At 38.3% G+C, this 22495-nt stretch overlaps 1 protein-coding gene across 1 annotated transcript; it reads left to right on the forward strand.

Moving 5' to 3' along the window:
- The first annotated feature begins 4198 nt into the window (after positions 1-4198).
- LOC112287553 (uncharacterized) lies at positions 4199-22476 on the forward strand. Its single transcript, XM_024530626.3, has 29 exons — positions 4199-4462; positions 5168-5438; positions 5936-6049; positions 6445-6561; positions 7001-7083; positions 7616-7825; positions 8123-8268; positions 8702-8832; positions 9369-9488; positions 9859-9932; positions 10090-10490; positions 10876-11026; positions 11418-11523; positions 11875-12012; positions 12419-12640; positions 12880-13144; positions 13653-14162; positions 14419-14654; positions 14969-15613; positions 15824-16235; positions 16574-17124; positions 17334-17551; positions 17727-17811; positions 18136-18315; positions 18633-18698; positions 18810-18935; positions 19439-19674; positions 20062-21826; positions 22111-22476. The coding sequence occupies exons 1-29, from the start codon at positions 4347-4349 to the stop codon at positions 22264-22266; spliced, it is 7851 nt and encodes a 2616-aa protein (XP_024386394.1). The 5' UTR covers positions 4199-4346; the 3' UTR covers positions 22267-22476.
- The last annotated feature ends 19 nt before the right edge of the window (positions 22477-22495 follow it).

A 22495-nucleotide genomic window follows, 5' to 3' on the forward strand; every position in this document is an offset into this window, starting at 1 on the left:
CTTATAGAACATCGCCACGTGGCTTCTAGTTAGATAGTATATATAGAGGCAAGAGTGAAGCCCTCTTCACTCTTGTCAACTCCTTTCTTGCTTCTAGTCCAGGTTCAAGAGTCTTTAGTTTCTTGTCTTGTGGCAATAGCCATTCCAGTTTCCTTTTAATATACCTACTTGTTTATATTTTGACTTATTATATCGAGATAGCCTTTTGGTGTATATTTTTCCTCATCAAGTCTTTGTCCTTGACAGGATGTTAAAGACTTTGTGAGTTCATGCATAGAGTGTCAACTACAGTCTAAAGTTTGATATAGAGATGGATTACATCCTACTTATCTACCTTCTATACATTTCCAATAGGTAAATGATTTCGTGGGAATATCATTAAGACTTTGAGGTATGAATTACTTGATTTTGGCAAGAAAATAGCTATCAAATTATGTTGAAGGGAGGGCTTTGAGAACCAAGACCACAAAAAGAATATGTAGATTTACATTGAACAACATCTTTAGTAGATATGATAGCATTAGAAGGATGAAAGTTAATAGAAAAAAAAATTAGATGTTGTGGAAAAATGAGGATTTTTTAATACATATAGAGTTCAACTGAAGTTAATTACTTTTTATAATCTTAAAGCCAATGAAAAGAGTGAGAAAAATCATTCTCTTTTCATTTATGCATTAGTTAAGGAATTATTTGCTTTATAGGCTAATAAGACTATTCACAATATTATTACTAATTATATGCTTATGGAATTAATATTAAGACAAAAACCTATGGTATTTGTTGAAAAAAACTATTATATATAGATATTTCTATCTTAAAAAGATAATATTAATAAAAAAATATTATTGGAGCTTCAAAAATAATAATTAGAAAGATTATGAAAAGACCTATAAATTGTAAGTGAAAGATTAAAAGAAGAAAGATTGAAAAATAAAAAAAAAAATTGACAAAACTCATAAGTCAAGGCCTAAGTCTATAGAGATTGGAAATTGTGTTTTAGTTTATAATAGCAACTTTGAACATCAACATAGAATTTTAAAGAAATTTGCAAAAAATAGTTTGGACTATATGTGGTAGTTAAAATCTATGATAATGCCATATATATTTTATGTGAGTTATATAGAGCTATCATTACAATTCCAATAGGAAAGAAGAAAGTTGAGGCTTTTATGAGAAGAAATGGATAGCTTAAAATAGAAGACCTTAAAGAATTTTTACTTCAATATTTGAACTAAGAATATGAAGTAAAAGAACCTATGAATGATTCTAAGAAATCTCAAGAGAATAAAGAGGAATATCATGTGGCACATATTGGAGGATGTGTAGGTTTAGAGAAGGTAGATGTTGTATTATAATTATATATAGTATGTAAAAATTAATTAAAATATATAATATATTTATAAGTATTAATATATATTAGAGTGGTTGATAAATTAATTTAAAAAAAAATTATATAAGAAAAATTATTTTGAAATTTACCTATTTTGATTGTAGTATTTAAATTATATAGGATTTAGATATTTAGTATAAAATTTAAAGAAAAGATTGGAGCTCAAACATAAAAATCCAAATATCTAAAAAAACATATTTAAAAGATTTAAAAGAAGGTATGGATGGATGAAGACAAGGAATAAAGATCTTTATTCTTATTGGTCAGAAAGCATACTCAATAGGCTTTTAAGAGGCTATTTGTGACCATAACAAGGATTTTGGTGACTTTAAAAGGGACATTTTGAAAATCAAATGCAAAGATTATAAGGTTTAGGATTTGAGCTATAATTTGTGTACAAATTTTAGAAGATTTGGAGTTATGATGATGAAATAATAGTCATTTGAAGTTAAGATATCTTTTTAAGATATATTATTGTTGCTCTTTTGAGGATATAAGGAATTGAACAATAGCTTTTAGAGATCAAGAGATTTGATTGCAAGGATGATTTTAAGATCTATGTCTTTTATAAAAGAATTTTTGCATTTAGAGTTTGTATAAAAAAGTTATATAATATTGAAGACAACACATGTAATTTAAAGGCAATAAATGAGTTGTTTTTTTGATAGTAATGATTGGAGCCATATCTTGAGTTTCGAACAAATTTTTTGTTCAAAATTTCTAAAAGTGTGTTTTAGTAGGTTAAAGAGCTATATATCAAAATTTTATGGTATTTGAGTACTTAATTTGTGAGATATGAAGAAAATTACACATAGGTATATATATGCAAGGATTTGAAGCTAATGCTAGGATTTTAGAAATATTTCAAGATTCATAATGAATTTTTAGTTGAAATTTGTTATGGTAGTTGTTTCAAGATACATCAATACTTTATATAAAATTTTAGTTTGTTTGGACAGTCCGATTATGAGATGTGAATTGTTGAAGTTTGAAAAAATTTTACCTTAAGGATATATAAGTTTTTGGAATATTTTTATGATATTTTTGGATAATCTTTGGTACTAAGGACTTATGTATAGATGTAATTGCCTCTATAAGGATATTTTTTTACATAAATTTAGTATTTTTTTAACTTGAAACTTGGTTGAGTAATTATTGATAATTAAAAGCTTAGTACTTTTTTAAAGCAATTTTTTACTATCTCGACAATGTTTCCATGTAGCTTTCAAATAGATAGTATATATAAAAATAAGAACGATGTCTTTTTCATTCTTGTCAATTCTTTTCTTGTTTTTATCTAGTTTTAAGAAATTTCTAATTTTCTTGTCTTTTGGTAATTGCCATTTTGAGTTTCTTTTATATATATACACTTCCTTATTTCTATTTTGTCATGCTTTTTTGAGAAAGTTTTACTTGTTTAATTTCTTTTGTTAAGTTCTTGGCTTTAACAATTATATAAGACAATGAATATCTTGAAAAGAAGACAAATGCCAACTTGTCCTATAGAAGTGGATTATAATTAAGAATTTAAGATAGAAGAAGTCTTAGATTTAAGGCGGTGCCGATATAGATTAGAATATCTTATTCATTGGTATAGATATAATATTAATAAAGATACATGTGAGCTAGTAAAAAAAACTTGCAAATGTAGCAAAGAGAGTTAAGACTTTTTATCAATAACATCCATCAAAACAAAGATAAAGAATAGCAAGTTCTACGAAAGATGATGACTTCTCTTCTTAGAACTTATTCCTAAAAAGAAGAATAATGTCACAGACATATATAATTATTCCAATAATTATGTATATGATTAAGTAGAAGTAGATAAAAATAAATTGATTTTAAAATATCTTCTAGAGAAGCTTCCTAAAAGCTTTATAAAAACAATTTTGACTTTACATATGTTTGTAATTAAGTATTAGGTTAAAAACTTGGTCAACAAATTAATCACATACCACACATGTTGATGGCTTGTAGAACAAGCTTACTATGTAGTGCAAATATAAAGAACTTACCTTACAAGTTAAGATATGTATCTAATAAAGTCAACATATATTGGAGGTCCTACAGAACATCGCCACATAGCTCTTAGTTAGATAATATATATGGATGTAAGATTGAAGCCTTCTTCATTCTTATCAATGCTTTTTAGTGTCATTAGTCTTATTTCCAAACTTCCTAGTCTTCTTGTCTTTGGCAATAGCCATTTTAGTTTAATACTATATCATCTTTGAATAATTTTCTAGTCTTTTTGAGTGATATAAGAGTGTATTGACCTTTTAGTTCTTTGAAGTTCATGTCCAATGATAGTTGTATATATATATATATATATATATATATTTAAAAACTCTTTTAAATACAATATGACTTAAAAAAAATCCTCTATAATTTGATATTTTAATAATTATTTAAATTAACAAAAAAAAATGATCCTAATTAATCCTTAACTTTAGCTTTATATATTTTGTAAAATGACTATAATATTTATTACTAATCAAAATTTAATCATAGATTTAACCTATTTTATTTATGTTTTTATGGAGTGAACACGAAGAAATCATCATATATTGAATAATATAATACTTCCACAATTTACAATTATGAATTTATGTGACACGATTTGAAATTATTGGGTTTGTTGTGGATACGGGGGTCCACAGGAGTAAGTGGTTTCTAATCCGTGAATTCAACAGTGGATGTCATTCGTTCGTCTCCACACTTCTCTGCATATTCTGCGTACCTTCCTGGTTGTCGTCCAATTCAATTCAATTCCAATTCCGATTCAACTTCTACAATCTTTTAGGGTTACCTGGTCATTGTCTTCCAACACCCCTTTCGCAGGCAATCTGCCTCCTCGTTTCCTCTGTCGTGCTGCCTGTCCTCATGCCTTCTCGGGCTTCATGATCTCCCTGAGCCTTATGCCCTTCCCTGTCCTCCATCATCACCAGCTTTTGCAATGGCCCACGACGTCGTGGCACGCCTCGTTAATCGCTGGGAGGAAATCCAAGATGTTTCGGAGACCGAGACTGATGACATCGTCGAATCTGAATTCCGTCGCTTGAAGGAGAATTGGTACCTTCACAGTTTCCCTCACTCATGCTCAATTCCCCTCCCTGACTGCCCAATTCAGGAGGCGGCGCATTTTTATCCGGAAATCTATTATCATTTTCGTAAACATGACATGGGATTTATTTCTTTTTTATAGTTGAGATCGAAAGGACTCAATTTATGTCGAACCCGCCATTTCCACAATCAGTCAGCTGAAAGTCGGCTTCCTACCGAGGCCTCTGATGCAGCTAGGACTTCAGGTTTTGTGGATTAGGCGTGGATTGATCGGTGGTGCAGCTGTGAATGTATGATTGTCCAGGTCTTGCTCCTTCGCGAGGATACGTCACTAAGAGTCCATGCATTGCAGTTTTCCGTCTTTCAAGCTAATATCGAACTCTTGTACTTTGTGACGAGTTTTTGAAGATTGTAATTGACAAGGGTGATGGAGCTGCCCTTGAGTTTGTTTAATTATACTCTCGTCTCCCGAGACTCCGTTGAAAATACCGTAGTATCGGTCCAGAGTGTTCAGTGGTCGACTAGTAGAACAGCCTGCCATCTAATGTACTCTGTGTCTTCATTGGCTACGTTGCGGTAAAGAAGTTTTTGTCATTCTTGTCCTATATGATATAATGTACTCTTAGGATGGGATTATTTTTGCTTATCTTCATGGAAATTCCATTCACCAGTGAGCAATTCGAAAGGCTAAGTGTCAGCTGTTTTCTTTGGCAGGTTTGTGGATGCGTTCAAGCTTCTCCAGAGTGCCCCACAGGAGGAGCATTGCTGGTGCACTTTCAAGTCTGTCATGTTTCCGCTGCTTGAGCCTTTCTCATTTTACTTTGAATCCCCTAATCCGCAGTCAGACTTGCATGCACTTTGGCGGCGTCTGTGTTCCGAGCTCAGTGAATGCGTTAACTGTGTCGTTCTACACCACAAAGCAAAGGAGGATTATAAGAGAGACTACCATGAGGTTCACGTAGAACCTTTGCTGTCTGCTTTGCAGGTATATGAATATATATATATATATATACACACACTCACACACACAATCTCAAATGCGAACAACATAGGGCAATATTAATAAGACTTTCTAATATCTGTCGAGGTTACTTATATTAATTAGTTATGAATTGTGAAAGGTGAAATGGTTACTTCCTTCATGATTTTTCATGTTTACATGCGATGGTTGACTACATTTCCTCACCAGTCCAGACCCCGTACCACAGGTTTTTCTGGAGCTTTTTAGTTTTCTAACAGGGTTGTCTTGCTTCGTGTTCCATTCTCATTGTCTAGCAGTGCAGTGTACGTCAGAGTGAAATTTAAGCTTGCATGTTTTCTGTGCAACGTCATTGTTATAAGTGAATCAGGGAACGGCAGTTGTGAATACAACCGAGTCTCATGAAGTGTAAATCTGGTGTAAGGTTTAGTATTTTTTCTATCTGCTCGTCAGATTTGTCGAAAGAGGCGTTGTCACTGATTGGTCGCTCGTTTTGTATCTAGGTGTTGGATGAAGAGCGTGTAGCATTTCATCTCAAATCGCTCATGAAGATAATCCAAGATGGAAAGTATGACTCTGGAAAGCATACCAATGAAGTGATTACTGTCATGTTTGAGGTTTGAACTGCCCATTGCTTAGAATGTAGCCTGGATGTTACCTGTTTTTCCGTGTCACGATATACGCACACTTATTTTTGCTGCTAGCATTGGTTGTTAAAACTGGTAACCGTGCTAAGCTAGCTGTATGAATCTAATAGATAGATGCTTAGTAATGGCCTTAATGATCATGTCGTTGCTCGAAGATCAACAATGCTATTCGCATTGGAGATGAAAAGTTGGTTGACCACTTTACTGGAGGTTGATAGTTTGAACAAGTACACACCTTCAGTCTACTGCAAGCTGGTTAAGTGAGCTCTGAGATCGTGGGATTCCCTTTCGACTTCTATTCAATCTGCTTGTGTTGTCTGTTGCTTGTTCCAATCTGGTGGCTGTCAATTATCGCTTTCTTGCAGGTACTTATGTTTCCATCTTTATTAGAGGATGCAGAAGTGAGTGAGCTTTTTGCACCGTTTCTGCAGTATGTAGAGGACTCCCACGACCTTGCCTTGGCCAAGGGCCCGCAGTATCCGGTACACCCTTGACTTGGAACATATATGGACACATGTACTTACAATCGAACTCTTAAGTAACCACCACTCACGTATTTTCCTCTACGTAGTTATGTGTACTGCCTAAATGGTTGCTTTAGTCGAATGTTACCATGTAAAATTAAGTAATATCTACTATAGGAGTCCTTCAAAGCAGTACCTGTTGTACGATATTTTATACTAAGTTCTTTTTTGCCAGTATTTATAGAAAGGTGATGGAACAGTGCTTGTTTATCCTATGGAAGTGATTTGAGGAGGAATTGTTTTTCTTATAAACTTTGTTTATATTTCTGCAGTTTATGTCCCTTCTGAGCATTTTTGCTTCAGCTAAAGGTGCAAGTTGTTCGAAGTATTTAACGTAACTATTCTCTTTCACTCATTTTATTCTAAAACGTGTTTTGTGTGTCTGGGATTGTGGCAGGGTGTGTACACACTTCTTGTTCATTCGGATCAGAAAGTTCGGAGAGTAGCTTTTAAACTTGTTCAGTCACTTGAAATGATTAAGTATGTTTGCATTTTGTGCTCATTGAACCATCTAGTCAATGTTTTATATGATCATTTGTAACGGTTGGTGTTCCTTTTATGTGGCAGTTTGATTTTACGTCGTTGTTTTTGTGTCATAACGTGCTGATGTTTACCCGCGTAGTAACATTATTTAATGTCTTAAATCAGGTTTGTTGATGTTTTCATTGTCAAATTCTTCCCCTCTTTTTGTTTCGGGTTCTAATCTGGGATTTCAGATTATCAAATTCAGCAGAGTTTGTCTCCTTCCATTCGATTCTTTGTCCTCGTATAGCTTTGAACAAGTAGACTGATGTTAAGATCAAATCTTTTGAAGGACTAACCTTGGGGGGTTTTAAGTTCTTAACGTTGTATCATAGTGACCTCGAACTATTAAGCCAAATTGTGATGTTGTTGCCATCCGACACCTTGGGCCTTTGACGTGAATTGACCATTAAGGTCTGAAATGCGTCGTGTGAAGGACATTTCAGTCAAGAAGATACTTCTAAGCCATTCTTGTTTTGGGTTTATGCAGGGATGCTCAAGAGATGGAGGCTATTGCTCCTCTTTTGGAAAAAATAATGCATAGCCTTGAATTTGAAGAATTCGAGTCAGGAACATCTGGCGCCGGTCCGAGGAAACTCATCGTTGGAGAGAAAAAGATCATGCAGTCGTCGCAATTCGGAAAATCGCGGTCGAGGGTTCGCTTTAGGCGAGAAACTTTGTGGCTGGGCCTACCTAACATGTATATTTTAAACTACTGAATGTTTGGTTTGAAATTGGTCTTTGATGCGCTATTTTTTCGTATGGTTCGGCGCGCTCTTATTTTATCGTTCTATGACTCAAAACATTTTTGGATACTTTTGACTTTGGTAACTACATAATCATCACAGGCGACAGGTTTTCAGTGTCCTGTATGTTTATATCTTAGACCCCGTCACATTTTAGTATGTCTTCGAATAAAGTCTTAGTAGGAAATAAGTTTCTACTAAGTCTGATTTTCTGTTGAGAATATTACTTAGGCTCTTTGTTTCCATTTCAGATTGGAGCGTCTGCAACCTGCTGCTCTTGACGGAATTGTGGAGCGCTATTCAGTGTTTGTGAGCATTGTGCTCAATCATGTCAGTGAGGAAAACTCTGTATTCTACAACGCTCTCAAGTGCCTGGAGCTTTTACTCTGTAACCTAGGTAATAAATTCCACTGGTGTTATTGAAGAATCAAATATCAACAAATGATATTGTTTACAAGCACAACGTTGAATGTGTGTCATATTATTGTTACTCATCAAGTTCTTATTCTATCAATGTGTAAAATGCAAAAGCTTTCAATTCCCAAGTGCAATTTTTTTGTATCTCAATTCTTTTTCTTTTTCTAAATTACAAGTTTGCCATTTGTAGCCATAATGAGTTTTAAGCCTTAGAAATCAGTCGAGTTTGACAGAGTTATTCTGCTCTCTCTTCATTCCACTATCTGGATTTGATCAGTGTGCTTTGTCTCTTCGATTCATATTTTTATTTGGCTTGTGCAAATCAATGCATCTGGTCTACATGCTATTTTAGATAAGAAAATTGTTGTCTTAAGTATTGGTTTTTTTTGAACTGTATTTTCATTTTGGAACAGGCTATAGCTTTTGGCTGCGCACAACTTTTTCGCCTGGAGTAGTGCGTAATACTCTTGTCAGCCAGTGCTTTCATTCGAATGAGCAACGGATGCACAAGAGCATTTTTGAGCTGTTTCCTCCCTTTTTGATGGTTTGGTCCCAACCCCCCAACTTCTCACCACCATCTTAATGATATTCTGTACTTACATAGAATAATCTTGAGTCATCGTCTCGTACTCTGCACTTTTTGATCTTTTTGCTAAGATGAATTGATTTGAAATGTAATCGGAAAAGGTGATTTGGATGGATATTCGATTTTGTTTCAGCGTTATTTGCTCATGATCTTTTGCCCTAGTTCATGAAATTGTATTGTTTTTGATGAATCTTTGTATGTCAAACTACAAGTTGATAATCATGATCATGGGAACTTCAAGGTTTTTGATTGTTATATGCACCAGGACATTATAGCTTGTTTGTTAATCAAACGAGCGTAGAGTATTAGGGGGACATCGATAGTGCAGCTGCTCCAGGCAAAATCTCAAATCTGAAGTAGTTACTTGACAGCTGTTGATCAGTTGGATTTGCTGTTTAGGATATACCTTTCGTTGGGTAGTTGGGATAATTGCGAGATGCGTAATGTTTATGTGAGCAAGGTTTTCCTTTTCTGAGTAAATGTGTTGACTTTAGTCTTTAGAAACGCTGCAAGATGCGTACGAGCGGCAGCGACGTCGTCTACTATATTTCTTGCTGCAACAAGTGCCAGCCAGCAGGAACTTCAACCTTACTATGCGCTGGAAAGCTCGTCAGGTTCGTGTTGTTTTTTTTCCAAGGTCGCTTGTAAAAGTGTGGTATTTCTCTTTCTGTTTTTTGGTCAAACATAGTCCGAACTTCTTTTTAGTTGTGACATATAGAGCATATTTTAGAAGTAATTTTCCTGCTTTAAATCAGTGTTGCAAGTTTTATCACTTCAATGTTGCAGGTCGAGTCTTAGTTTTATTCCGAATCTGCGGCATGGACCATGTTATCGATGTGCTATTGTGATTGTTCCGAAGTTTGACTACCTATTTTTTTGCTATAAAGGTAATTTGTTAATGCTTAACGTTATTTACTTACTGCGTCGGATTAATGTTCCTAGTGCATGATCTAAATGTGGCTGCTGACGTCTAATGTATTTTAGGTCTCCTTCAGAATAATCTATAGCGGTTACATCATGGAACCTCCTTTGCCACCATGGGAGTGCGCTCATGTCTGGTATGTTTATGCACTTTTCTAGCCAACCGGAAGGTGAACATATATGCAAAGAGATGATATCGCGATTCTTAAAATTTGCAAAAGTTCAGAGGATGTATTGGTACCATTTCTGTGTGCATTGTTTTTTCGTTAAGTTACCGTTGTTGATGTTTGCCAGGGGGCCACCATTGGTTGAGACATTGAAAGACCCCAACATGCATGATTCCTTCCGATCTGCAGCTTTTGATCTCATTCAGACTATTTTAGCCGCGGATACCTCAGCACTAGCTGCCTTTTCACGGAAGTCAGAGAGTTCAGCACATCCTTGGAGCCACCTTTGGGAACGCTGTAGGGACGAAAGTGATCATGAGTTGAGAGCTGGAAGTGAGAGCTCCCGAGATCAAGATTATTGGAAAATTCTCAAGAAAGTCAGTGATACGGTGTTCGAAGGACTTGAGAAGTGGTCCTGTGTCCCTTTACTTTGGGTTGAGGTTTTGGGTGGTGTGTTGGCCTATCCCACGAGCTTTTACAAATCTGTGTTGTGGGCTTATGGACGAATAGCTATTTTTGATATACCAGGTAATTACTTATGTTAACTTATACTTTTCTTAGGATTTTAGAGTGTCTCGAGGCGCTAGCTTTACTATACTACAATGTACCCTAAAGAATTGTCTTTATTGTAAGATCATGTGTCTTCAAGGTTCTTCAAGCTATGAACTTTGGAAGGGGCAATGAATAGTTTAATGTGTTAGTGCGTTGTGGAGATTTACTACTCTTGAAAAACTGAACTCAGTTTGAGGTAATCCACGTTGTGCATGATACCAGCCTGGGCTGCTCTGGTTATAATTTTAATATTTGCCTTATTCTTTTGGATATCTTGTATTAACCCTTCTAGTTGGCTGCTTTATTAGTATTTAAGACTGGTTGGGGAGATTGTTTCTGATGTGTGACGTGAAACATGCAGGTAGTATGAAGGTGTTGCATCTTGACGTAGACTCCAGGGTTTTGAGGTGGGAAATGCCGAAAGGTTATGATGATCAGAGCGACAATGATGCATGTGAAAATGTAGTTTCTGTCCAGAAAAATAGTATGCAACTGATCAGCACCTTCAAAAGGTAATGAAGTTTTGGTAATAATCAATTTTCCAACCTAGGTTGATCTAAACATTTCCGAAATTCACATTTGGTCTTCGAGCCATTGAGCTGAACAAGCGTGTTGGTACCTGTGTGCTTTTAGTTTTCTGTTCAGTCTCTTACTTTTCTGTTTGTGCATTTTTTTATCGTTGTACTTAGTGCAAGAGTTCTGCAGAGGTTTTATGTGCCTCTTATCCTGGTGAATGTTTTACATTGAAACTGAAATGTCAACTTCCATCCGATATTCTAGTATCTGTTTGGAGGAGTGAGACATTTTCCATTGCTTGAATGGTCAGCGAATGTCATATGCATGTGATTTTGATTGCAATGCTTGTTTCGTTAGTTTTCTGAAGTGAGGTGTAACTGCTAAAAGATATGCAGATGGGTTTCTAGGACGCTTGGGCACCGTATTGCACCACTTGACTTTGGAGCCCTGGTTCGCTGAACCTCTCTTGCTGTTGCTGATGAGCTCAAATCCTGTAAGCATGATTATTAAGTGAATAGGAACTACAAGTTTTTTCTTTCTTACAAGTCTAGTGTGCTCTAGCGTCATATTCAAATTTTTCTTGTTTCTTCATGAAATACAATGTACAAACACTGATTTAGTATGTGACTTTGTACTTGGTGTCACAATCCCTGCTATTTGGGGTTTTCGTGCACTATGCAGCACACCAGCCTATTGTTTTGACGGCTTTGCATACAGGAAGTTGTTTACTAATTTTGATTTTTATCTGTGTAAAGCACACTAAGGAACATTACTTGGTGCGATGAATGCTCAAGAACTATCTTTTGTGCTTTGATAAATGGTGGTTGTTTTCTTGGGTTTATAGGTTTGGAAGGAGGTCGCTCAGAAAGTTCTCGTTCAATCTGGTGCAAGTTCATCTTTGGAGTCTGGCCTGAAGCTTCTTTGCAGCAGTGAAACATCTATCAGCGCAGTATGTAATGCGGTTCGCCATGCCTCCAAAACGGTTGGTTTTTAACTCGTGAACGTTGGAAACTCAATGGTACTGTGGTGTGTGTCGAAGGACTTCAATTGGATATCTGAAGCTCTTATTTTTGTTTGTAAATGATACTGTGTGATTTCATACTAAACCATGCTGAGTATTAATTCAGTGTCAATTCTGAAGAAATCTTGTGTGAATGAAGTAAAGGTTTGCAGAAGGTGTAGTCTTGACATTGTGTGTCCATCCCGGAAAGTTTGCGGTTTAGGGTTTAGAATTTCTACGTTCTGGTTTACAGCTGTGGGAAAATGCTAAGGATAGACATGGAAGTATTTTATGAGGAGCATCCTTTCTTGAATTTTTTGAACTTTATCTTGAAAAAAACATTTTAGGAGAGTAGTGCTTGTAACTAACTTCATGTTTCCCATGGCAGTTAATGAATTGGCCTCTCGAGAATTGTGAACGGGCTTTGAGCCAGCTTTTTTTCCTTGGATTGAAACTTCTCAACGTAAACCAAGGATCTATGGAGACCGTGGGAAGTAGTAGTAGTTCTTCAGTGCTGCCGAAACTTTGGAAGATTTTATCAGCTACTTTGTGGCCTCTGTTGGGCAGAACAATTATGGAAAGCAAGGATCTTATTAGCGGCAATCATGAGGTATTCTGTTTTTTATGATTTGCTGAAATTTGTGTCGACTTTTCTGTTGATTATTGGCTCCTGTCTAGGAAGATATGGAAGAGGTGCAGCATAATGCTGGGAGTGATATATTTTCTTACTCACTTTTCTCCATTTATGTTATAAACTTGAGCGTGGTAAGTTGTCGCTTGTTTAGAAAAGAACGCAGATTGTCTATGTTACTTTATAAATCATTTGTTCCTTTTGGTCGTTTATTGCAGTTGATGTTAACCCGGATGCTTCAGCTCTTGCCATTTGTATGCAAGCACATACCAATGGCGTTTCGGAATGCACTATTCGGAAATCTTCATCCATCACGGAATAGCATGAACTGGTTCCATGAGTTTCTAGCTCTAGGCGGTCTGGCTTCAAGAGCAGTACTTAGATGGTGGCAGAATGCAGCCTGCGCTATCGTTGACAATTTGGTACAATCAGGGTCCTTATCTTCATCCTTAAAAGACATAATTAGCGATTTTCTCAAGCCAGGTATTAAGTCGTCTTTTTTTAGCAGGCTACTGTGTGCTGTTGATTTAAGGTGGGGTGTAAAGAGTACTGTATGAGCAACGCGCCTGTGTTGTCATTTTTCTGCATGCTGCGAGGTGGACCTGTTTTGAGGCGTATTCTGTTGTGTGCTTCGTGCTTATTAAATTATAGTTACTTTGGCTTGTTTCATTAATCCATTTTACCACTCTGCATTAGAAGCTTTGACTTAAGTTCATGCCATGAAGACTTTTAGTGTTTTTTTTTCCTTGTCCTTGTTTAAGTTCTGAAATGTGAGTGGTCATATAACATTGGTAATAATTGTACAACAGGGTTACTTGACGGAGGTGGGTTTGATTCTATGTACTGTAGGCAGATCCGTGGGTGAAGAGCTTAATTTTCATATTTTAAAGGTAATTTGTGCAGAGATGGGACACACCACTTTTTTGGTGAAGGGCGGCGCATTGTATGAACTAATTTCAACATTTCTGATGCTTATTCCGTCGTGGTACAGAGTGTCCTCTGGATGAAGACCAACAGCGGCAACTGAAGTCGCTTATAGAATCTTCTTCTGCTAGCCATTCTTTTGCTAGGAGTGGGCATGATTCACCTGCGTTTCACAAAACCTCAGATTTGGAAGGTTCCACTGGCATTGGTCCACAAATGACAGCAGCTGTTATTGACCTGGATTCCGAGGATGAAGACGCTGATGAGGACAGACAGCGTCAGTTAAGGGTCGTCGAAGTGATCGACCCCAAAGGACTAAACAGTGATGTCATTGACTTGGAAAGACTGGATCATGTTACTTCAGCTATGTGTGGTGTATCTGTGAAGGCCCACAAAGACCATGACGGTAAAGATCGGATTGACAAGGAAGAGGAGGTGGAAGTGGAAGAGGAGATGGAAGATGAAGAGGAGGTGGAGGCTGAAGATCCAGCTGATAACGTTCCATTAGCTTCTCTGTTTCTGAAGCCGCAATCAGTGCAAACTTCTCGCATTGTGATTTCTCAAACGCGAAAATCAGGTGTGATGAAATGTTCTTGTCTTAACATGTTGAAAATTGATGAGGTAAAAAGAGCACCTGTGTATATTTAGTTAGCAGCCAACCCTGTCAATGGTCATTGCATTCTAGGCTTTATGGAAGTCTTGTTTTTGTTAAGTCGTCAGTGATTATGAACTTAAGGTGTTGTATTCTTCTACAGTGCTTACCTCGGACCAGTTTGAGGATTAAAGGGATCTCTCATTTCTTATGCTCATGGAAATTCTCTGGTTCCTGGCAGGTGGAAACAGGCTTGGAACTTTAGATAAATATGTTCATAGGTCACTGAAGCTACCCACTACATGTCCAGTTAAGAAAAAGCGATCTGTTTTCCAAACCAAGCTTCGTGCAGCACCCTTGGCACCCAATTATCAAATCCCTCCATTAATCTCCAAGCAGCCCACTGGCAACAAAGAGCAGGTTTCAGCTGGTAAACAGCCAGTCGTGGCAGAATCTGTCCACAAAAACAAGCCACAGGTTGGAATTCCTCTCTTTGCTGGTGCTTTTGCTTCAATGAAACAACTGGTTTTGTTCTCCGAGGGTGGCTCAATTTTGTCTTTCAGATGTTTTTGTGTGTCATGATCAGTGTCTCTTTCGTGTAGAAGTTTGTCGTTATATGCATATTTTCGTAATATCAATGGTGACATCGCTTTCGAAATCTGTCAGACCCTATCGTACATTCACTTATCAATTTTTGTGTGATTTTAAAGCCTTCGCACTTTCACCTTTCCAAAGTACCATCAAGTACTTAATATAAAAGTTTGAGACTTACATCAGAAGGTGTGTAACAGGTTTTGGCAGATGATACATTATCAAAGCCGGTAGGGCATGCCCTACGAGATGGTGCTGTTTTGCGAGAGTTGGTAATGGATGATGATGATGAGCTAACAAAGGCTCTAAATGCGCGTAAGTTGTCAATGCGCGATGGTATGGGGAAGGAGAAGCGTAAGATCATGACTTTGCAAATGCCTGGAGAGCAGATAAGACCTAGTCCGTTAGCACGACCTGTACCTGTGCGGGCACCCCCTCCTAAAATGGACATGTGGTACCGACAGATCTTATGTATGGATTACTTTTCTACCGTTGGGCTTGAATGTCTCTGGGTCGAGGACCGTTGTGAGACCGCCCCATTGACTAAGATTCCATCAACGTTCCCATCGGTGGAGAAGTACAAAGAAATTTTCCAGCCATTCCTTTTGGAGGAGTTCAAGGCACAGCTGCACAATGAATATCGAGAGCTGTCACTGTCCGATGGGAAAACCTGTTCAGTCTTGCGATTAATGTCTCTAGAGCGTGTTGATGAATTTCAGATTGGACGATTTTTAGCTGATGTAGGAGAAGATGCTGCGCGGACGTGGACTGAAAGTGATTTGTTACTGCTGACGAGATATCGTTTGCAGATAAATGAGCCACAAAGTTGTCATATTCTCGCTAAGGTACTTCTCAGTTGTCTTTCATACAACTATTCCGACCTTTAGTCCAATCTCGCATCCTTGATACGATTTGTTACAGATAATACAATATATTGCAGCTGTTCTGCATTACATTCTCCTTTAGGGTTATCTGAATCGGTCACAAATTTGAAGTCTATGCGTTATTTCACAAACAAGATTGATATTTGTCCTAATTGCTTTTTCGTTTTGCAGGTGGACCGGAAACCAGAAAGAGAATTCCGGGGTACTACTACTACTATTGTGCTCAAGCTTTGTATGCCGCTTGGGAATAGTCGTCTTCAAAATGCTAAAAAGTATTTGGTCGTTCGCAGCAAGTGGCACTTAACCCGTGTGATGAATTTGTCTACGCAATTACGAGAATTCCAAGCTCTTTCTGCCATTGGCAACCTCCCTCTTTCGCGACTTGTTCTGTGTCCATCTACTTCTGAGAAAACTAATTTATTGAAGAATGGAACAGCTGGGTTAAAAGATCTAACTGCAGAGCTTGGTGATAGAATTAAAGCTGATTACAATGAGAGTCAGGTTTCAGCTATTGCTGCAGCTGTGGGGAGACAAGATATTGCTGCTGCAGACCACCAGCTTGCCTTGGTGCAAGGACCCCCCGGTAAGCTAGATTTCTTTTTAGATAGTCCGGTGTCCGAAAACTGTGTATGCCGGCCGCTTGATTGTTTTGTTTGCATAGGATTGTCGGATCAGTTTTCCTACCGTATCCAACCTGGTGCGATTGTTCTAAGGGTTCAGTCATTTCTTCTAAATATATCTAACGTTACTTGATGTTCTTGTGCTTAATGTACTGGACCTAGATTTACTCTGGATTGTATTGCTATTAAGCTGGATGTGGTATCAGAACACTCGTATGTATATGTAAATGTATATGTGTATTGCAGTCAGTAGTCCAAAGGTGTTCAATACTTGATAATGCATTACTACATGAGTGTTCAGGCACAGGTAAAACTCGAACTATTGTTGGTATCGTTAGTGCGTTGCTAGCTTGGGAACCGCAGTCCTCCAAAACCTCAGATAAGAACAACCAGCGTGTATCTACGAATGCAAGAGGTGGTGGTGCTGTTCGACCATCTGTTTCCAGCTCTGTTGCTCTTGCAAGAGCCTGGCAACATGCAGCGTTGGCACTTGAGATCAGTGGCGGGAAGGAAAACTTATCAGGAAAAGACAAGGAGGCCACCATGAACCGTGGAGGATGTGGAAAAAGAAGAATCCTTGTTTGTGCTCAGTCCAATGCTGCTGTTGACGAACTAGTAGCTCGATTGTGCAAGGATGGCATTTATGGCAAGCACGGAGATTTTTTCCGACCACTTTTGGTAAGGGTTGGAAACGTGAATAGTATCCACCCAGCCTCTATGGATATCTTTATCGACACTTTGGTGGGAAAGAGACTTGCAGCTGAGAAAAATGCAACCAGTATTGATGATAACAGGCAGCAGAAGACTGTCATGCTTCGTCGAAAGTTGGAGGAGGTGATTGAATCAATACAGGTGCGCTTTTTCTAGTCCTTTTTGAGAAACAAAATATAGAATCATTGTGTAGCGTATTCCATATTTTTCATATACTGTTGAAAATCAATCGCTTCTCCAGAGTGGGATTGCAACCGTAGGATCTGTAATTTCAATGTTTCAAGCACAAATGAATTGAGTGTAAATCGAAGCTACCGATCAACAGATGTACCTATTATTCACGCTGTCAGGTTTTGGAGGCTTCTCATGCTAAACGATGCGGAGGTGATACTGTGAGTAAAGACACGCCCAGTGGCCATTCCATCAGCCCCTCTGGTCAGGATGCCAAGGAGTTTCTAGCTACATCTGCAGAGAACGAGAATCTGGATGCTGAAACATCAAAAAGGGTGGAGCGTGTTGTTCAGGAAGGGGAATCTGCTGTGCAAGGGAAGCTCAACACTCTTTATAGGTATTTGAAGCGAGACCCTTCTTCGAACGTCTTATGGCTTGTGAGTGATAAACTGCGGATCAACCAAATGTGAACAATTGTGGGTCAAGAATGTTGATGTGTCAGGCTGTTTTGAAGTAATGTTTGGAATGTTTCGTCTGGAACCACGCTGATCTTTTTTTTCTGCATTGATCAGCAAGCGGCGTCAGTTATCATCTGAGCTTGCTAGTGCAGAAAAGGAAGAGAAACTACTTCGTAAAGAGGAGTGGGCAAAGCGACAGGTCAGTTTTAGTGCATTGATTCCGTCACATGTATTGGTTTGCCGAATTCGCTCTGTTCTAGTGGATTAATTAAGTTGACGAGATACATTAGCTTGTCTTGTATTCCTGAGCATCTTCATATGTTACAGTGCATGTGGTGTTATCGACCTTTGGAATATCGTGGGTTGGGTTCGTACATGTACGAAACGGGTAGTATTCTTCCAGGTCGAGGTTTTGGGTATGCGCAAGTTCGGCAAAAGCGTTTGCAAATGGCTTGTACTCGTAACTTGAGGTATCTGTGTTTGTTTTTCACCTCTTCGAACTACTGTTGCGGAAATATTGCAGGAAATGCGGAGGGCTGTCATCCGAGAGGCGGATGTAGTTCTCACCACACTCAGTGGGAGTGGAGCAGATGTATATAGTGCTTGCATGGAGACTTTTGTCCCTGTAAAAAAGTTTGGAGGGCGAAAAGATGTTCCAGAAGATGATTTTTTCAGTGCAGTGGTCATTGATGAAGCCGGCCAGGTAGTTTCTCGACCGTTATTGGGATTTACAGCAGTGTTGAGTGTATATGTATGTTATAAATTATCATTGACTAGGTTCATTGGCTTCGGTTTGGTGGTTGTTTTTCACTTAGTACTTTGACACATTTTGGAATTTGAATGTCACTGCCTCCTTATAGAAGTTTATGATAAGTACGTGTAATTTTCTCTTGTCGTTGGAATGTAATATTGTCTGGGTTTGTTCATCAAGTAGTAATTAAAATTTGGCAGTCCTGGTGAGATTTTCTAGCTGGAAGCTTTTAGTTCTTTTGACAATACTATTTGCACTGCGCTTCGCAGGCCCTTGAACCAGCAACATTGATTCCGCTTCAGCTCCTAAAACAAACTCACGCAAGATGTGTGTTGGTAATATTTTTGGTACCCGTGGTCTTATTCAGTACCTGCTCCAGCCACTTTCTGAATGTTAAGACAGAAACTGATATGCAAGATGACTGATGTCGTGTTGGAAATGAATAGGTTGGAGATCCCAAGCAGCTCCCTGCAACTGTCATTTCACAGGCCGCCGTGAAGATGGGGTATGCTACCAGTATGTTCGAGCGTCTGCAGCGAGCCGGATATCCTGTGACAATGCTCAGTACTCAAGTCAGTGTTTCTTGATACATGCCTATTTGTTTACGTTGCTCACTGTAATACTCTCTGATTGCACTTGAAGTTAAGTGTTTAAAAATTGTCTTTTCCGTTATTTGTATACACAGTACATAGGTATATGCATGTGCACGCAAGGTTTTGTATCTAATTTCACTCAAAAGTTTTTACGATACACGTTTTAATTTTTTAAAGTTTAAAATTTTCATATAATTTTTATTTTTACTTTTAAATTAATCAATAATGTATTCAAAGTAATGCACTCATAAAAACTCGAATTAGTTAGAGTGGTGCTATGTTCTCGCCTATTCATCATAGTTTAGGACTAGCTTATCTGGGTACCTTGGTCTGTATTTTTGGATCTAACCATTTAAATGTCGAAATCAAATCATGGAGAAACCAATCATATCTTGAGGATGAGATGAAGTCCCATGCAAATATATTGTACTTTTTCTTATCTTCATATACCTGATTTATTTATGCATTGTGGCATTTCTCAGTATCGGATGCACCCAGAAATCCGGCGATTTCCGTCTGCGCATTTTTATGACAACCAGTTGACAGATGGTCTTGTTGAAGGGTCTAGAAAGGCGCCTTTCCATAGTGAATGGTGTTTTGCACCTTACGTTTTCTTTGATGTAGTCGATGGTTTCTCACGAACTACAAATTCCAATTCGTTAATCAATGACGCTGAAGCTGATGCTGCTCTAAATATTTATCGATTTTTGCTGCAAAGGTGATTCTTTCCTCTCTTTATTTTTGCATTTTTTTTTGTATTCTTTTTGTACTTTTCGAAATACAATTAAACATCATAGAAGAACAGAAAAGACAACAACTTCGTAATATTGTCATCGCGTTTTTGGATTTTAATACTCGTGGATCTGTAATCATGATTTGTAATAATTTAGGCATGTTGGTCGCATCCTCTTAATAGTGTATTTCAATGATTTTAGGTATTTGTGGCGATTTTCTGAACAATGCGTGTGATCGAGAGTAGAAAACCTCCGCCCATATATTTGGGACCTGATTTTAGGGATTCTGCCATAATTTTGTAGTAGCTTTAGTTAAACTTTTAATTAAATCACATTTAACTATCTTAATTTTTTGTTTTTTGATTGCTCAGGTATCCAAAAGAAACAAATTCACGAAGTTTTTCGGTTATTACCCCGTATAAACAGCAGCTGAACGTCATTCAGCAACGTTTCATTCGATCTTTAGGTTCAGCGAAAGCCTTGAACATCGAATTCAACACTGTGGATGGTTATCAGGGACGTGAGGTGGATATTCTCATTTTCTCCACTGTCCGTGCATCGGACAAACCAGGGATTGGGTTTGTAGCAGATATTCGTCGAATGAATGTTGCACTCACTCGTGCAAGGTTCTCTCTGTGGATCGTTGGAAATGCTTCTGCGCTGCAACAAAATTCCGATTGGGCTGCGTTGCTTTCAGATGCGAAAATGAGGCAGTCATATTTCCCTATAAAGTACCCATATTCTTTCCAAGATGGGGTGAACTCTAAGCCACTGAGACCAGTAAGTCCACCTCCAGGGTCGCCAATGCATAATCTAACAAGCAGCGAAGCATCTACCGGGATTACCGTGTCATCTGAATTAAGCCATGTAGTTCAAAACTCGACGGCAAGGGCAGAACATGGAAAGGTGAAATCAAACAGGGGTGAAGTCATCGATTCCTTGAAACCAGATATTCAACCAGGACGAATTGAGCACACACCGCTGGAAAACGAAAGCAGCAGTGGAGCTCAAACCGTGGGGAGTCACTCTAAACAACTGCATCCAAGTGCTGGGAAACAGACACAGAATACTACAGTGGGCGAACCTTTAATACTGCGACATGATTCATTTGTCAGAGATGAATGTAACAAACAGTCAAGGACTAGTGCGTTAGGGAACAAAAACGATAAGGATCAGCACTCAGATAGCCTAAGAGCTTTGACAATCGACACCCACTCAGGAAGACGAGGAAGATCTCGGGTTGATGTTAGTGGCGTTCAGGATTCCAGCTCCCGGAGCAGAAAGGAGGTAGGTTCTAGAAGAGATAGCGCCAAAATTGAGACTAATGATAATGAGAGAAGAAACTCCGAGAATTCTCAAGCAATCATTAGTGAAGGTGGTCCGGGTCATAATTTTGAGCTTTCGAACGACATTGGTCTTGGTCCGGATAAGATCAAAAGATCTTCCTCTAAGGAAGTTCGGACTGGTTCGAGTCGGGCTATGAACAGCGCTGTTCCTACTGTAGATGTTAATCAAGACTCTACGCGCTCGTCGAGAGAGAGTTCTAGAAAAACAAACGTAGACAGATTTGATCGGAATCGATCGAGCTCCTGCGATCGCGGCAGTATGTCGCATGCTGTTGCATATCCGGATGCAAGCTTGTTAAGTTCTGAGCCATGTACTGATACTAGGTTCGATTCCTGCACAAGTACATCCGCTATTCATGGTGACGGTCGGAGGTCTCCGTCCGGACATGGCAGTACAAATTCTCCACTCACAACATCTTCTGTGGTAGAGAGTGAGTGGGAACTTTATATGAGAAGACTGCGAGAGGAAAAGCAGATTGGAAACTCCATTCGAGACAAGCGTATTGATCAAGTTCCAAACCCTGGTCCAGACAGACGGACCAACCGAACTGCTCGTTCTGATTTAGATTTACGGACGAAACAAGCTCAAAGATCTGAAGTAGGCTTACAGAATAGACAAACTGGGAAGCCTAATTCAATTACACGTCCAAGACATGCAGAGAAACCCGATTCGAGTATGCGGAGCCACCAGATTGGCAAACATGATTTGCATGCACAGACAACACAGGCTGGGAAAAATTTTGCAGTTAAGAGGCCACCTACACATCCTCCTCCTAACAAGAAACAAAAGGTGGGTTGCATATTTTTCCATTGAAGTTTGCTATTCTCCTTGCAACGGTGAGTGCATTACTATTTGTTTTTCTTGATTTTGGTAATGTGCAATGAATGTATCGTATTGCTTTGACCTTTTGTAGGTACTAAGCGGAAGACAGCCGAATTGTAGAGAAGTGCTTTGATCTCAACTATTGGAATATAAATAAGTTTTAATTAACTCTTAATTACCGTAGTAGGCGTATCTGGGCATTTTCTTGTGCCCACTGCCACATATTTACTTCGATATTTCTTTTTACACAGGTTGCAGGAGAGGCGTCAGGTGTACCAAACATCGCAACTGGTTCAACTTTGGACGATATCCTGTCAGGATTAGGTAGCCTAAGCCGCTCGCAAGTTATAGGAACTAGAGTGATCGACCAACCGTCGACACGAAAACATACAACACACCGTCCCTAGTATTGTGGTTATGTAAGGTCATCATTTCAACTTCGGACGTCAAAGGACTATGTTGGATAATGAATTAATCGCACCTATTGGAGACATCTTATGTCATGACATGTAGTGTCATGCACATAATTAATAGGTCAAGTTTGTACATAGATGAGTAATATGTAGTTTGATGTAGTACATTTTTGATAGAAGAATTCTAATTTTTGGCCATTGTAATTTATTCTTGTTTTGTTTG

This window comes from Physcomitrium patens, chromosome 10 (genome assembly GCF_059467195.1).
Source record: "Physcomitrium patens ecotype Gransden chromosome 10, ASM5946719v1, whole genome shotgun sequence".
Lineage (NCBI taxonomy): Eukaryota > Viridiplantae > Streptophyta > Bryopsida > Funariales > Funariaceae > Physcomitrium > Physcomitrium patens.

Excerpts from the sequence above, each read along its gene's own strand:
- LOC112287553 (XM_024530626.3), top strand. The coding sequence starts at position 4,347 with ATGGCCCACGACGTCGTGGCACGCCTCGTTAATCGCTGGGAGGAAATC. Across the intron at positions 17,812-18,135 it reads AGGAGTGGGCAAAGCGACAG|GAAATGCGGAGGGCTGTCAT; the intron begins GTCAGTTTTAGT and ends GAAATATTGCAG. Across the intron at positions 21,827-22,110 it reads CTCCTAACAAGAAACAAAAG|GTTGCAGGAGAGGCGTCAGG; the intron begins GTGGGTTGCATA and ends CTTTTTACACAG.